Here is a 16403-nt window from a genome sequence, read left to right on the forward strand (position 1 = left end):
GCTGGGTGGGTCAGCTGGGGGCTGACTGATCTAAGGTGGTTCAGCTGGATAGTTTGTCTCTGCTCCACATGGTCTCTCATCCTTCAGCAGGCTAGTCCTAAAGAGTTTCAAAAGCAGCGAGAGGGTGTCTCAACGCATAGGTATTTCTCAAGTTTCTGCTTATGGCACATTTACAGCTGTCATGATGGCCAAAGCAATTCACATGGCCAAGAGCAGTGTGTCAGGCCGTAGCAAAGGGCATGGGTCCAGGAAGGCATGAGTAAACTGACACTATTACAGCAGTCATCAGAAGTTCCCCATCTCAGAGAGCCAGCCATGGTGGAAGCGTTGTACAACTGATTCTCAGTCCTGGCTGCCAAGTCCGAAGGCGTCTGCCAAGGCACAGTTGGTTTGTCTGCAGCATTTGACACGGGCACTTTCCTGTCCTGAGGTCCTCTTCTCCCTGCGCCCCACCCCCAACCCCATCATACTCCTGATTCCCTTCCTGCCTCCCCCGTCCTTTTCTTCGATGCTTCTAAAACTCTTTAGTCTCTTACAGTGTTTACTCTTTAACGACTGTGACCTCCTTGACCTAGGGTCCCACACTTCTCTTTCTGAAAATATAAATAAATCCTGTTCATGTATAGCTTTCCAGCACCTCTTCTCAAAGACCCTCACTATTCTCTCAGAACCTGGAGTGGAAATGCTCTATGATAAGACATTTAAATTCTACTGGAAGAGATGGGGGCTCCTCCTACTGTTCGCTCTCCTTGGGCTGCAGTCCCGTCAGCCATGTCCATTCAACTCTTTCCATCTACGTGTCATTTTCTGGCAGGGAGACTGGAGAGAATAGTTGGGAACCGTTCTGTTTGTCCTATGTTATCCATCAACATTACACCAAGCAGCCTGGCCTCTTCTTGAGCCCCTATAGCATGGAAAACACATAAAACACACACACACACACACACACACACACACACACACACACACACACACACACCCCTCCATTCCTTTACCCATTTTCCTACTTCATCCCTTTGCTCTTTGTTACTGGATTTTGTTGTTGTTTTGGGGTTGGTGATTGAGCTCTTTGGGGGCTCTCACCTTTCTCTCACACTTTTAATATTCTGTCTTTGGTTTTGGGACCTTCTTTCCATATTTTTTATGTCTCATTTGACAGCTTCCTGTGCAAACCATGCCAGTTTCTATTCCCTGACCCTCTCCCCACATTTTTTTTTTTTTACAGCTCATTTAGCAACTGCACAGTTAGAATTACATTTTCAGAATTGTATTCATCTTTCAGGATCTCGTGCCACAGAGTTACACCTTTTCCCTTCTGAACATTCCAATTTTTACTCCGTCAAAGTCATACTCCTCTCTCTGGCTATCACTTCGTTCTTGTATTCCAAGGGACCCATCACTTCTACCTGCCCATCGATTTCTCCTTGTGCCAGAATTTGGTGCAGAGTAGCAATTCAGGCCGTCCCAACCCCTACTCCCTGGAGGATGAAATTGTCAGCAAGGCAAGATGAACCTTTGCATACACTCTGCTTTTGGCTAGATGAGACTTCTAGCAAGTGCGAGGAAGCCGGGGGTCCCCATCAGCATGGAGACTGGCCATGCAGAGTGGTTGCCAGCTGAAAATAACCCGTGCATTCTTCAAGATAAAGTTGGGGTCCCCTGTGTAATTCTCTCGGTTGGGCTCTCCTCTGTAACCGCCTTGGCTTGAAGCCCTGGCACCCTTGAAACCATTTGACCTCGGCTGGAGAATTGCTCTCTCTTGACAACTCCTCTCAACATCTCTCCCCTCTGAGACCAGGCATGCGCTCTTACATATATTAACAAATTACCAAAGGATGCCAGTTAGACGTGGCCACAGCAGCCTGTACGCCCAGCAAAGGGAAGTGAGAGGCTCAGAACTTTTAGGGCAGTGGTTCTCAACCTGTGGGTCGCGACCCCTTTGGGTGTCAAACGACTCTTTCACAGGGGTCTCCTAAGTACATCCTGCATATCAGATATTTACATTACGATTCATAACAGTAGCAAAATTACAGTTATGAAGTAGCAACGAAAATAATTTCATGGCTGGGGGTCACCACAACATGAGGAACTGTATTAAAGGGTCACGGCATTAGGAAGGTTGAGAACCACTGTTTTAGGGGGAAACACCTTTTTCTGCTTCCTGCCTCTGCTGCAAAGACAGTGTCTGCCTTCTGTGTCAAAAGTTGTAGAATCTTTTTCTCTAGACTTTTAATCAGAGGCATTTTTAAATAGCATGAAGGAAGGTTTGTTACAGGTCTGGGATGTTTGGAAGAGAGTATCCACATAACTGTTCTACCTCCTATTCTCTCCCCCTAGTCTAGTCTCAGACTCATCTTTTTATTCCAAATGCCTTCCAACCTGCTTCTAGAGTAACATTCTTTTAAAATCTATTTTTCAGCTACAGTTGACATACAATATTATATTAGTTTCAAGTGTACAACATAGTGATTCGACATTTATATGCCTTACAAAGTGATCACCCTGATAAGTCTAGTACCCATCTACCACCATACAGTTACTACAGTATTATTGACTATGTTCCCTGTGCTGTACTGTACATCCCTGTGACTATTTTTATAACTGGCGATTTGCACTTCTTAATCCCTTTGTCTTTTTCATCCACTCCCTCATTCTCCCTCCCATCTGGTAATCATCAATTTGTCCTCTGTACCTATGAGTTTGTTTCTGTTTGTTTGTTTTGTTTTTCAGATTTCACATATACATGAAATTATATGGTATTTCTCTTTCTGATTTATCTCACTTGGCAAAATATCCTCTAGGACCTATATATATCCATGTTGTCATATATGGCAAGATTTCATTCTTTTTATGGCTGAGTGATATTCTATAATTCTCCAAAGATTGTTTTTTCACACCTTGCTCCTGCTCAGAATCTACCAATGGATTCTCAGGCTTATGGGATAAAAGTCCTGGTCCTTAGCCTGGCATTCAAACCCTGCTACACCTATGAATGAACAAAAGAATGATTATTTGTTGAGACTCCGACAGTGGGCGTGCACTTATATTAGCTCATTCAGTTCTCACAACAATCATGTGAAGTAAGAATTACTCGCCCCATTTTACAGATTGAGGGAACTTGGACCCACCAAAAATCAAATGATTGAACAGAGAGAGCCCATAGCCAAGAGCCCCAATGGCACAGCCAAGAATTTTCTATTTTCTTCCCCTTTACCGCACTGCCTTTCCCCTACCCACATACAACACCACTACTCCCTACCAAGAATTCTTTGCTTCTGCTCATGCCTTGTTTACTCTGCTTAGAAAGATTTTGCCTCTCCTCTAACTGTTCACATCTTCCCTGTCTTTCAAGGCAGCCCAATTCCCATCTCCTCCATGATGTTACCTTTAGTAACTTGAGCCCCTAATGTCCCATTGTACTTAAAGTCTGGATTATGAGTTGCTTGAAACAACTCTCTGTGGATTCAAACATGTAATTCTACCAAGATGGGACCCAAAAGTTATATAGCTACTGTGTCCCTTGTGGAACCCAGCATCGAGCGAGGTACAAAAGGTATCTTGAACTGGAACATAATTGCACTGCTTTCGATGGAATTAATTTGAATTGAATAATGTAAGGAAATCATCATTGAAGAGAGGATTGGGGAGTCGGGTTTTAGAATCCCAGATTTTCATTTGTTAAATCCCCAAACTTATTAAAAGGCAATTATAACAACAGTTATAACAACAAATATATTTTGGAATTATCTGTGCCCCTCAGAGCAAAATCGGTGTGAGTTCTATGGGTGTGTAAATGAGCAAGACGACTGCAGGGATATCTTACAGTGCAAGTGCAAACCGGGGCTGTCAAGACCCAACCCACAGACCGCTCTGTGTCTTGGTAAGTGTTCCGCCTGCTTCTAAATGTTCTGCACAACGCCTGCCCTCCCTCCTTTCACATTTGCAAAACACAAACTTTACTGCTCAAGGGTCCAGGTGCATCTCAGGTTCTGAGGGCTGTGACATTTGGCTCCAGACACATGTCTGAAGCGGGGGCTTGGCCGAGAGCTGGTGCGGCAGCCCATGGGCAGCTTCTCAGGGCACACCGTGTGCACAGCCCAGGGGCACCTCATTTTGCCGCGAAAAAGAAATGTGAAAAATTGTATTCTGTGACGTATCACTTTGGGGCTAAAGAGGTTGGTTCTGAAGATGACCCAGAATTCACTCTGTTTTGAAGCTTTGGGTCCAAAGTGTCCTGATACCTGCAAAGCAGAGCACAACATGCAGTGCCTGGTGCAGAGCGGTGGGAGCCTTGACTGCGTGTGCCTGCCGGGCTACCAGAGGGACGCCAAGGGGAGCTGCCAAGCGTAAGAGAAACCACTCCCTTCTTATCCTGCCATGGCTGGAGCTGCTTAGGGGGTAAAGGATAAGGATAGAGCTTATGCAACATGGCTTAGGGTCAGAAAGCTGGTATCCTGGCGTCCGTCAGTAGGTATAGAGCATCATCATCATCATCATCGCCATTGTTGTCTTCAGTAGTTTCTGACACTTCTGTGTGCTGGGAGCCACACTAGGGATACCTCTCACACAACAGCACCATCAGGAACGTGTCAGTCCCCTGTCTGCAGGTGAGGAAACTGAAGCTCAGAGGATATCCATCCTTTTCTTCAGTGCACAGTGCAGAGGCCCATGGCCTCCCATCCTGAAGGGGTCCCCCTACGCTCCGTGCCTCTGGGGTTCTGCTCCCCCGGGATTGCTGAATATTCCCAGAGCTCAGGGGACAGCGTATTCCATCAGCAGAAATAAGACCTCCTGGGATTATGTGACCCCCCCCCCCCCCGCCACACACACACACACACACACACACACACACAAACAAACCTTCTAGAGCTCCATGGAAGATGCTCACCTGGAGGCTGGGACTGTAAGGAAGGAAAGAGAGAGAGGAGGAAGAACAGGGAGGGGAGGGTGAGAGAACGGTGGGAAGGAAGACGTGGGGGCAGGGGGGGAACCCTGGCACGCTCCCACATGCCCTTTACCATGTTTCCTGTCATGTCTTGTATCTTAGGTGTGCATTTGGCTACAGTGGAGTCAACTGTGAAGACCGTGAGTATAAAAGTCTTGCTTTGCTGTTAAGCACCTGAAAAACAAGCATGAATCCCATTCAGAATTCAGTCCAGCCCCCCGAAGCCTCTGGCTCCCGTCACAGAGAGGGAGGGACCTGCGTGCAGCGTGTCCTCTGGGTGGTGCCAGCCCCTCCCGCCCGCAGGTCACAGGCAGCAGCACTTTGCTGTAGGAAATCACAGAACTCGGCCGAAGAGGTGGGCAGGCGCCTCTGGACAAGTTCCCAGTCAGCCAAGGGCATCCTACCATCCTATTCGTTTTCGACAGTAGCTTAACTATGCATTTTCTGCTACTAGAAAGGATAAAAGACCCGTGTGTTACAAACATGCTTGTGGTTGGGGAAGAGGAGAACCAGACACCAGACATTTCAATACTGACATATGCTTCAGGGCTACCTAGTAGTTTGAAATCTGTTGTTGCAAATTCAACGGCTTCGTTTCCTCCCACCCTTCACACCCACCAGGTTGGGACAATACTAACTTTACTAGTCTATTTTAAATTATTTTACATTTAAAATTTTACAAAATGATCCAAGATGAGGGAAATATTACGTTCGGCCTCCAGCCATGTCCAAAGTTAGTGATGAGAAATGCCCTCGATGTCTACATATTTGCTGGCAGAACTGGATATACTAAGTCATTTCTTCCTTCCGGGCTTTCAGTGTCCGCACCTATACCATGAGAAGGTGAGGCTGGATGACCTTGGAGGTGTAACCCAGGCGGAGGCATACATGACAGTCAGGTGGCAGAGAGAGAAAGGGTCCAGGGCAGCACGATCTAATAGAAATATAATGTGAGCATCATCTTTAATTTCAAATTGTAAAATTCTAAGTACATTTCTAAAAGTAAAGAGAAATTGATTTTAATGACATTTTATTTCACTCACTGTATCAACAATGTTATCCCTTCAACATGTCATCAACATAAGAATTATTCACGGGATATTTTACGGTGTTTTTCAAATGTGTTTGAAATCCACTGTGCATGTTACACACACCGGCCAGCTCATAGCCACATCTCAAGTGCTCAGCCATGCTGGACAACACATCTCAAGAGGGAGGCTGGTGGTAATGAACCTGCAGACTCTCCCCTCACCGATTCTACCAAGCCATTGTCTGTCTCCTCTATGAGTGACAACTTAACCGCAACCTCCTAAGTCCCCCCGCCCCAGCTTATCATCCAGGTCAGGTGTGGGGGGCAGCCAAAGGCAGCGGAGCTCAGGAGGGAGTGTGGTCCTCAGTTGAGATCCCATTCCCTACAGATCCCATGGCCTCCATGGCCGCCTTCGCGTTTCTGGTCTTTTATCGGGCAAGGCTGCCTCTTCTGATTGAGTTCTGAAGATACCTTTGGGGTTTGGAGGTGGGGGGGGAGAGGTGAGGGAACCATCCAAGCTGGCCCTGGAGGGGTCCGAGCTAGCTGAAAGCCTGATTGGGTGAGCCCCCGGAACACACACACCTGTGCAGGAGACAGACAGCGGGGGCTTGCTTGTAGGATACTGCTCCAGCTCTTCTCTTTTCCCTTTCAGCATTTCAGCTGATTCTCACTATCGTGGGCACCATTGCTGGCATCCTCATTCTTGGCATGGTGATTGCACTTATCTTCCTGAGGTATGGCATGGAAGTGTTCCTGTCCTGGGAAATGCCCTTGATTTCTATATATTTGCTGGCCGAACTTCTGCGCATGGACTTCTGCACATGGGCCACGAAGTTTCAATTGCATTGTAGATGAGTGCCCGCACGTGGTATTTTGTGGAAGAGCCACACTCAAGGGGCCAAAGAGCCACATGTGGCTCACGAGCCGCAGTTTGCCGACCACTGGTCTAGGACACTGCAGGGGCAGGTCTGTGGCCCGAGGGACAGAAGGAAGAATAGGGTCACGATCAGGGTGAATTGGGGCAGATGCCTCCTTCACCTGTAAGAATTTCACTTGACTTGAAATGCTTATCCCCGAGGCCAATACAGAAAGGCATTAAGACCTCTATACCTTGAACTTCTTTCATTCACTGAGGTGCTTCTTTAGACATAGACTTGGACTGAATGGAAAAATGTATCACAAACCATCTTTTCTCTTTGACTTCTATTGTTATTTGCGTAAATAATTCAAAAGCACACTTAAGAATACTAACATTAGCGAAATCTATGTGGCCTGGTGGAATTAGATGGTAATGTCGGATCAGTGTTAGCCCTCTGGTTTTAATGGTTACACGAAGCTTATGAGGAGACAGTCCTCAGGCTTACGGACTCTACACGGAAATATTATAGGTTATGGGTCATCAGGTCTGCAACTGAAGCTTAAATGGTTCAGAAATGTTAACAAGTGGGGAATGTGGGCGATGATGTATGAGAACGCTGCAATATTTTTTTGGTAATTCAAATATGGTAAATTTGAAAATATTTGCAAATTTTAAAACATTTTTTAAAAAGAGTATTGGCATTAGCATTTGCTTTCAGGAACTTTCTGCCACTGTCAGATCCTAATTCCTGTTACTAATTACAGATCAAAGACAAAGGGTATTGAAGAACAGAACCTGATTGAGAACGACTATCATAGTGTGAGAATGTCGACAACAGGCTTCAGCAATCTCGGAGCAGAAGGGAGCCTCTTCCCTAAAGTCCAAGCCACCTTCTCCAAGGACAGCCTCATGCAGAACCCCTACGCCCAGAGAAGCATGCCCCGCCCCGACTATTAGGTGAGCCAGTGGGGCTTGGTTTGGCTTCCTGAGTGCAAGGCCCCAGGGCAGTGTAGGAACCTGGCTATTGTATCTTCACCTGGGTTCAAAGCCTTGCCCTTCCTGTTACTAGCTTTGTGATCTCGGACAGGTTAGTTGTTTTCTCATCTATGAAATGGACAAAATGCATCCTAGCTCATAGGACAAAGATCTAACACACTGACAGGTTCTAATTTAAAAATAGTATTCAAAGAATATTCATCAAAATAATTTATGTATCTAAATTTTCTCCTGTGTTGCTGTTGGAACACTGCTTTTCTAAGAGGTTTTTTTTTTTTCCTTCTTCCTTTCTCTCTTGTTGTCTAGGGCGGTAAAAAAAATTGGAACCATCAATGGCCCTTAACTCAGTGTCTGAGCTTTTACTTTGACGAAGAGCCTAATGCAGCAGTGAAGACCTGGCCTGGTATTGTTCTTCCATCTGACATCCAGCCCCTCTGAGTGGAAGCTGGGGATGTCTGCAATGATGATAGCTTGTTTGCTATTTAAGTCCCTATGAAATTAAATGCACTCAGATGCTATTAGCACTTGTAAGACAGTTGATTTTCTCCAAGCTGTACAATGGTTAGGGTTTTGTTGTTTGGTATGTTCTGTTTTTTTTCTCCCTGATGGGCAACAATAACCATTTCCAATCTAGAGGAAAGTTCCCAAGATTGTTTACTCCCGGGGAAATGCTGCTCTTGGGTTGATAGCCTGCAGATCAGTGAACCACTTCTGGGAGATGCTCACACATCAGCTGTGGAGGTGCCGGCAAAGGAAGAGATACCACCTTTTAAGGTTCTTCTGTCCCTCAGCTGTAGGGATTGCATTGCTCTTGAATTGCCGGAGCTTGTGACATGGCCTCACCCCAAGAAGACAGAAAAACACAAGTCTCCGATGTTTTGGAGGAGTGATGGAATGCAGGACCTTTTTGTGAATTAGAAGGCTTGGACCAGCCGTGTCCATGGCGGGGTGCATTTCAGAGTTTTTGAAATGCCAGTAGGTGAAAGAGGCAGGGAGAAAAGTCATGACCAGGAGCAGGAGGAACAGAGGCAGAAGGAAGCTGGATGAGTGAGGACAAGGTGCAGGAGTCACCTTCATCCTCGGTGAGCAAATGGGCACTTCCTCTAATGCAGCCCCTACCCAAGGCCCAGAGCCTAGGGAAAGGAGTGAAGACAAAAACCCCAGGAGCAAGAGCTTGAAGTCACTTGGAAATGGCAGACCTTCTGTCTGGCTGAGGGTGGGACAGGGAGCTTGTGCTCTGGGTCCAGATGTCCAGCCTTGTGATGCGGGTTCCACAGGCACCTCACTGAGGCCTCCGCCTTCCCTGGCGACAGAGGCCGCGCTGTGGCACCCACACACCCAAGAAGCCACATCCAGCACGGGCTTTCTTTAATGTCAAGAGTGTCCTTATTTATGTCTAATGTCTGGTTCCCTTGCAAGTTATTTGTATTTGTTGTTACTATTATTTGTTGTCGACTGTTCATGTGAAAGGTAACAAATAAAGCGTCTTTGGTAGATGGCGTCCTTCTTTGTGTTGTGTTCGGAGCTTTTGGTGCTGCACACGCCGCAGTGAGTCTCACTTTCAATAGCGACCATGACACATGGCAAGCTAGACTGACACCTGCTGTCCTCCTTAGGGGCTGTGGGACGACCCAAGGCATTTTTGAACAGATAGTAGATACTTTCAGCTACTTCCTGGCGCACATCCCACTCCCCGCCCATTAGAAAACAGCCAAGCCCTTCCGGTGGGACTGATTGGATCCTCAGCTTCCAGGGGCGGGCTTGGGTTAGCCTGAGCCAGTCAGCAGAATCCCATCCCCCCTTGCTCCCGTGCCCGACTGAATTACGTGGCCTAAGTGGGTGCAATTAGGAGGAAGCCCAAACTCTGGTAGGAGGCTTGGAGGAAGGGAAACTCTTCCTTCTGGAAAATGGGCTGAAAGACGTGAAGCCTTGAACTGCTTCAGTTTTGCTGAGCTGACAAAGAGGAAGACAGAGCTGAGAAAACCACCGCAATATGAGGCTGGAGTATATAACCAGGCCATACCTGATGCCTCTGGATTCTGCTGTTAGGCCAGGTTGAGTACGGGCATACCTCGAAGACATTGTGGGTTCGGTTCCAAACCACTGCAATAAACCAAGCTGTAACGTTTTTGCTGGTGAAGAGTCTTGCTTTCAATTGTAAAAAATGCAACATCTGTGAAGTGCAATATAGCAAAGTGAAATAAAACGAGGTCAGTCTATTTCACTTTGTTCACAATTCCTGCTTCACAGTTTCTGAAACTCGGAATTTCCTAAGTGTTGCGGGGGGGGGGGGGGGGGGGGGGGGGGGACGCGGGCGGGGAAAGGTGTCTTTTGTTATGTTAATGAGGTGACTTTTGGAACCAACCATGTGATTGGAGGGTTGGAACTTTCAGTCCCACCCCTAAATCAACCACCAATGGTCAGTGTTTTAATCAATCATGACTAGGAAACCAAGGCCTCCATAAAAACCCACTGAGGCTGAGGTTTGTAGAGCGTGTGTGGGAGGGGGAGATTGGTGAACAGTAGAGATTCAGGGAGAGTAGCATACCTGGAGAGGGCATGGATGCACCTGCCCTTCCCACATACCTTGCCCTTTGCATCTCTTCCATCTAGCTGTTCCTGGGCTATATCCCTTTCCAATAAACCAGTGATCTAGTAAATAATGTTTCTAAATTCTGTGAGCTGTTCTAGCAAATTAATTGAACCCAAGGAGGGGCCGAAGGAACCTCTGATTTATAGCCAGTTGGTCGGGAGTACAGGTGACAACCTGGACTTGTGATTAGCATTCTGAGTCGGAGGGGATCGTTGGAACCTCCAGTCTGTGGCCAGTAGGTCAGAGCACAGTGTGCAGCTGGTGGCTGAAGCCGGTGGAGGTGGGGAGCGGGGCAGTCCTGTAGGCCTGAATCCTTAACCTGTGGAATCTGATGCTAGCTCCAGGAGGATAGTGTCTGAGCTGAGTTGAATTCTTGGACACCCTGCTGGTTTCTGAGAACTGTTTGTTGGTGTGAGGGAACACCAGGGTAGATTAGGGCCTTGGACCCAGTGCACTTAACAAATCTCCAGGTTTTTGTGTGTGGGTTTGGGGCGGGTTTGTTTGTTTGTTTGTTTTTAAGTGCAGAGGCCTCTCTGACCTTGAGAAAGGCATCCTGGGACCACAGCCCTAACACAGGGCAGGAGCATATGCATGCCATTCTGCTGATCTCTGCATTAGATGGAACGTTCTTTGAGGTCAGCAAGGGGTGAAACCAACTGAGGAAGGGCCACGGCCCTGACAGCTACTGGTCTCAGCACTCATTGGAGTCACCTGAGGAGATTTAAACATCCCTGCTGCCTGGACCTGGGCCTGGGTCCCAGGCCGGAGCACTTCTCTGGTGTAGGGTAGGCCTGGGCGTCCTGATGTTTAAGCTCCCCAGGTTATTCAAATGTGCCGCGGAGTTTGAGAATCGCTGCTTTAGATCTCCACCACTCCCCAGGTCACATCACTTCCCATTCCTTCCCCCGAGAGTCCAGAAACCAGAAGCCCATAATGCAAGAAGCTTCCGTGGGCTCAACTTCCTGACGGAGGGGGAGGTTAGGCGTAAAGGGTGGCTTCCACACCAAAACAGCTTGAAACACATCTTTGGGGAATTCTGCGCCTGAACCACCACCCCTCTTACCTCTTCCTACCCGTTGGGCTAATTCGGAGGCCAGTAGGTGGCGCTGTCTCCTGTGGCTTTCAGAAAACCCAACGCCCCGCAGGACAACTCTTCAAGGGCTTGTTTGAAATCCTTAACTTTTAATCCACCGATTCAAATAAATTTCCCTTGACTTTTTCTTTGTCTCTTCATTCCTCGCTCTCGTGCCAGGGAAACATGAATGTTACTCAGCTCATTCTTATTGCAACGTTTGCCTTATTTTTACTGGATGGTTAGAGATCATACATTGTTCCTTTTTATTGGCCCTATAATATCTTACATAGTATTGAAGTAGTGTTAATGTCATATTTTTAATGGTGCATACAATTTGGAATAATTGTTTAGATAATCAATGTTTTATTTAAGGGTGATTTTTTTCAAAATAAAAAAGGACCCCTAACCGGTTTGGCCCAGTGGATAGCACATCCGCCTGTGGACTGAAGGGTTCCAGGTTCGATTCTGGTCAAGGGCATGTACCTTGGTTGCAGGCACTTCCCCAGGAGGGGGTGTGCAGGAGGCAGCTGATGGATGTTTCTCTATCATCGATGTTTCTAACTCTCTATCTCTCTCCCTTCCTCTCTGTAAAAAATCAATAAAATATATATTTTTTAAAAATTAAAAAGGAGATAAATTGATTTTCACTGAAATCCATTTTTTTATATAAAAACAAAGTACCACCAGTAGGAGGTCTGTTTCTCATCAGCTTTTAGGAGGTGAGCAAGGTCTGGCTGAATTATTTTAGAAAATGAGGTTGGGAGAGCTCAGGGGCACAGTATGGTGTTTACCCAACCTCCAGGCTGTGAAATTTTTCTTTTATTCAAAGGCAGAAACAAAGCCTCATAATTCCTGCAGGCCCAGTAACATCTTTTCTGAGCCCACAATCATGACGTGGGGTCCAATAAAAGAATTCTCTCCTGCTTTCAGAAGAGAGCCACTTTGAAAAACAAGGATAATAATAGTTAATATGTTGTGGAGTACTTAATGTACGCCAGGCACAATTCTCAGTTCTTCGCACATGTTAACCCCTTCAATTCCCGCGATAATCATGAAGTAGGTACTATTATGAATTCTGTTCAACAGTTAGGGAAGCAGAAGCAAGAAACTTGCCCAAAGTCACATATGTGGTAAGAAGCACAACTAGGGTGTGAACCCAGCAGTCCAGCTCCAGAGCCTGGCTCTCTGTCATTCAATGCCAAAAAGTTGGCATGAAGGGTGTTTCACTGGCCAGTAGGGACAATGAGACCTGTGTTTGAAACTGAGAGGCTCCTATATGTGCAAGGCCTCGTGCCAGAGAAAGATAGAGCTTCCTGGAGCTTATAGGTTAAAAGGCCTTTATTACCAAAAATGAAAATTTCTGTCTAAATTTATGCAATTATGAAATGGTTCAAATTTCAGAAAATAGTCTCTCCATTTAAAGTCATTCATTTAAATCCATTTGCAAAATGCCTGCTGCTTTCTAAAAAATATTTTTTTATTGATTTCAGAAAGGAGAGGAAAGGAAAGGAAGAGAGTGATAGAAACATCAATGATGAGAGAGAATCATTGATTGGCTGCCTCCTACACGCCCCCTGCTGGAGATCAAGCCCGGCAACCCGGGGCCTTTGACCGGAATCAAACCCCGGACCCTTCAGTCCGCAGGCCCGATGCTCTATCCCTGAGCCAAACTGGCTAGGGCAGCCTATTACTTATTACCCCAGGTGTGGCTTCTGTCTTTGTTTGAGGGGCCCTCCAGCTTCTCTCTCCATTCTCAACCAGGTGTGGTCCTGCCCTTATGTGGTATTGGAGAAATCTTTTTTCAATTTAATGATTTTTAAAAAAAATTTTCTATTACAGTTGATATTTAATATTACTTTATATTAATTTCAGGTGTACAGAGTAGTGGTTAGACAATTATACAACTTACAAAGTGATACCCCAATAATTCAAATACAGGATGGGGCCAAAGTAGGGTTACAGTTGTTTGTATGCAAAATAATACAATAATTAATAAATGATAATGCAAAAATAAACTTTATGTTTCAGGTACTCACAACTGTAAACCTGCTTTCCCGCACCCTGTAGTATTGATTATATTCCCTATGCTGTACTATACATCCCCATGACTATTTTGTAACTACTAATTTGTACTTCAGCATTTTCACCCAGCCCCCCAAACTCTCCTCCCCTCTGGCAACCATCAGTTTGTTCTCTGCATCTATGAGTCTGTTTCTGTTTTGTTTGTTCATTTATTATGTTCTTTAGATCCCACATATAAGTGAAATCATATGGTATTTGTCTTTCTCTGTCTGACTTATTTCACTTGGCATAATACTCTCTGAGTCCATTCATGCTGTCACAAATGCTAAGGTTTCAGTCTTTTTATGACTAATATTCCCCTGCATGTATGGATCACTGCTTTTTAAACAACTCCTCTATTTGATGGGCACTTGAGTTGCTTCCATATCGTGGCTATAGTAAATAATGCTGCAATGAACATGGGGTGCATATATTCTTTTGAATTAGAGTTTTGGGTTTCTTTGGATATATTTCCCAAAGTGTCATTGCTGAGTCACAGGGCAGTTCTATTTTTAATACTTTGAGGAACCTCCATACTGTTTTTCAAAGTGACTGCACCAGTTTGCATCCCCACCAACAGTGCACGAGGGTTCTCTTTCTCCTCATCCTCACCAACACTTGTTGTTTGTTGGTTTATTGATGACTAGAGGCCCGGTTCACTAATTCGTGCACAGGTGGGGTCCCTTGGGATGGCCCGCGGGGAATCGGACCGAAACCAGCAGTCCAACACCGCCTGCTGCTCATCCCGGCCTCGCTGTGCCTGCCACAGGCTCGTGTCCAGTCAGTCCCAATCGGGAGAGGCTTGCGCTGCCACAGCGATGCTTGCCAGCCATGAGCCCTACATCTGGCACCTGTCCCAAGGGGGGTAGGGGGTGGGGGGCCAGGAAGCCATAGGCCCTCCAGGTGGGTGGTGGGATGTCCTTGTGGGCCTGGGATCCGGATCCGTCTCACTGATGTTTGTGCTGGTTGTCGGGAGCCACCTGGCAGCTACTTTTATATTGGTTCTTCCTTGTGGAATGTCTAGGGAGGGGAGGCGGCCGTGGTGCCCGAGGCCAGCTTCTAGGAGCCGGCAGTGCTGATGGGATCTTGCTGATGGCACCTGGCCCGTTCTCTAGAGATTGGACCTGCAGGACTACTGAGGGAGTGAGTGGCTGCTGCTGAGCTGGTGGGCCGGAACTGATTGGTCAGGTGAGTGGTGCTCCCACTGTGGCAGCACACTGACCACCAGGGGGCAGCTCCTGTGTTGAGCGTCTGCCTCCTGGTGGTCAGTGGGCATCATAGCCTGCCATTCGGTCTATTTGCATATTAGGCTTTTATTATATAGGATAGGACTAGAGGCCCAATGCACAAAAATCATGCAAGAGTAGTTCTTCCTTCCCCTGGCTGCCAGCACCAGCTTCCCTCTGGCACTGGGGACCTGGGCTTCCCTTGCAGCCCTGACTTCGTCCAGAAGGTTGTCCGGAAGGACGTCTGGACGGTCGTTCCACTGTTCGGCCATTCAGTCAATTTGCATATTACACTTTTATTATTATAAAGTGTAAGAAGGTGGTCTAGTTTCACTTTTTTTGCATGTATCTGTCCAATTTTTCCAACATCATTTATTGAAATAGACTGTCTTTACCCCATTGTATGCTCTTGCCATTAAGTAGCATGATATCTCCAACAGCGTTCTTTGTTCTTAAGATTGTTATAGCTATTTGGGGTCTTTTTTGGTTCCATATAAGTTTTTGAACTATTTGTTCTAGTCCTGTGAAAAACACCATTGATATTTTCATAGGATTTGCATTGAATCAATAGGTTGCTTTGGTAGTATGAACATTTTAATGATGTTAATCCTTCCTATCCATGAGAACATTTATTTGTATCTTCTTCCATTTCTTTTATTTTTCTCCCAGTGTCTTATAATTTTCCAAGTATAGGTCTTTTACCTTCTTGGTTAGATTTATTTCTAGGTATTTTCTATTTTTTGGAAGTAATTGTAAATGAAGTTGTTTCCTTAGTTTCTCTTTCTGATAGTTCATCATTGGTGTATAAAAATGCAACTAATTTCTGAATATTTATTTTGTATCTTGCTACTATGCTGAATTCATTTTTCATTCCAGTGGATTTTTGCTGAAATCTTTGGGGTTCTCTCTATATCATGTAATTTGCAAATATTGACAGTTTTACTTCTTCCTTTCCAATTTGGATGCTTTTTATTTCTTCTTTTTGTTTGATTGCTGTTGCTAGGACTTCCCATATCAAGTTGATTGAATAAGGGTGGTGGAAGTGGACATCCTGTCTTATTCCTGATCTTAAGGGAAACGCTTTTAATTTTTCCCTGTTGAGTATGATGTTAGCTGTGGATTTGTCATATCTGGCCTTTATTATGTTGATGTATGTTCCCTTTATTCACATTTTGCTGAGAGTTTTTATTATAACTATGATCATATGATTTTTATCCTACATTTTATTTATGTGGTTTATTATATTAATTGATTTGCAGATATTGTACTAATCTTGCATCCCAGGAATAAATACCACTTGATCATGGTGTATGATCTTTTTAATGTATTGCTGGATTTGGTTTGCTAATATTTTGTTGAGGATTTTAGTATCTATGTTCATCAGGGATATTGGCCCACAATTTTCTTTCTTTGTCATGTCTTTATCTGATTTTGGAATCAGGATAATGCTGGCCTTGTAAAATGAGCTTTGGAATCTTCCCTCCACTTGAATTTTTTGGAATAGTTTGACAAGCATAGGTGTTAGTTCTTCTTTGGATGTTTGATAAAAATCACCTGTGAAGCCATCAGTCTAGGACTTTTGTTTTTGGGGGAGTTTTTTTTTTTATTGCTGCTTTGA

The 16403-nt window shown here is 45.4% G+C and overlaps 1 protein-coding gene across 1 annotated transcript in view; it reads left to right on the top strand.

The window, feature by feature from the left end:
• Positions 1-9323, top strand: part of MUC13 (mucin 13, cell surface associated) — a gene marked incomplete at its 5' end in the record, with an annotated part of 45463 nt that extends 36140 nt beyond the window's left edge. Inside the window, 6 exons of the mRNA XM_081085979.1 lie at positions 3761-3880; positions 4217-4346; positions 5048-5085; positions 6628-6709; positions 7599-7791; positions 8137-9323. Coding sequence (XP_080942105.1) covers positions 3761-3880; positions 4217-4346; positions 5048-5085; positions 6628-6709; positions 7599-7791 — 563 coding nt within the window. The 3' untranslated portion in view covers positions 8137-9323. The remainder of the gene's footprint in view (positions 1-3760; positions 3881-4216; positions 4347-5047; positions 5086-6627; positions 6710-7598; positions 7792-8136) is intronic.
• Between the last annotated feature and the right edge of the window lie 7080 nt (positions 9324-16403).

This window comes from Myotis nattereri (assembly GCF_964212035.1).
Source record: "Myotis nattereri genome assembly, chromosome: 3".
NCBI classification, from domain to species: Eukaryota; Metazoa; Chordata; class Mammalia; order Chiroptera; family Vespertilionidae; genus Myotis; species Myotis nattereri.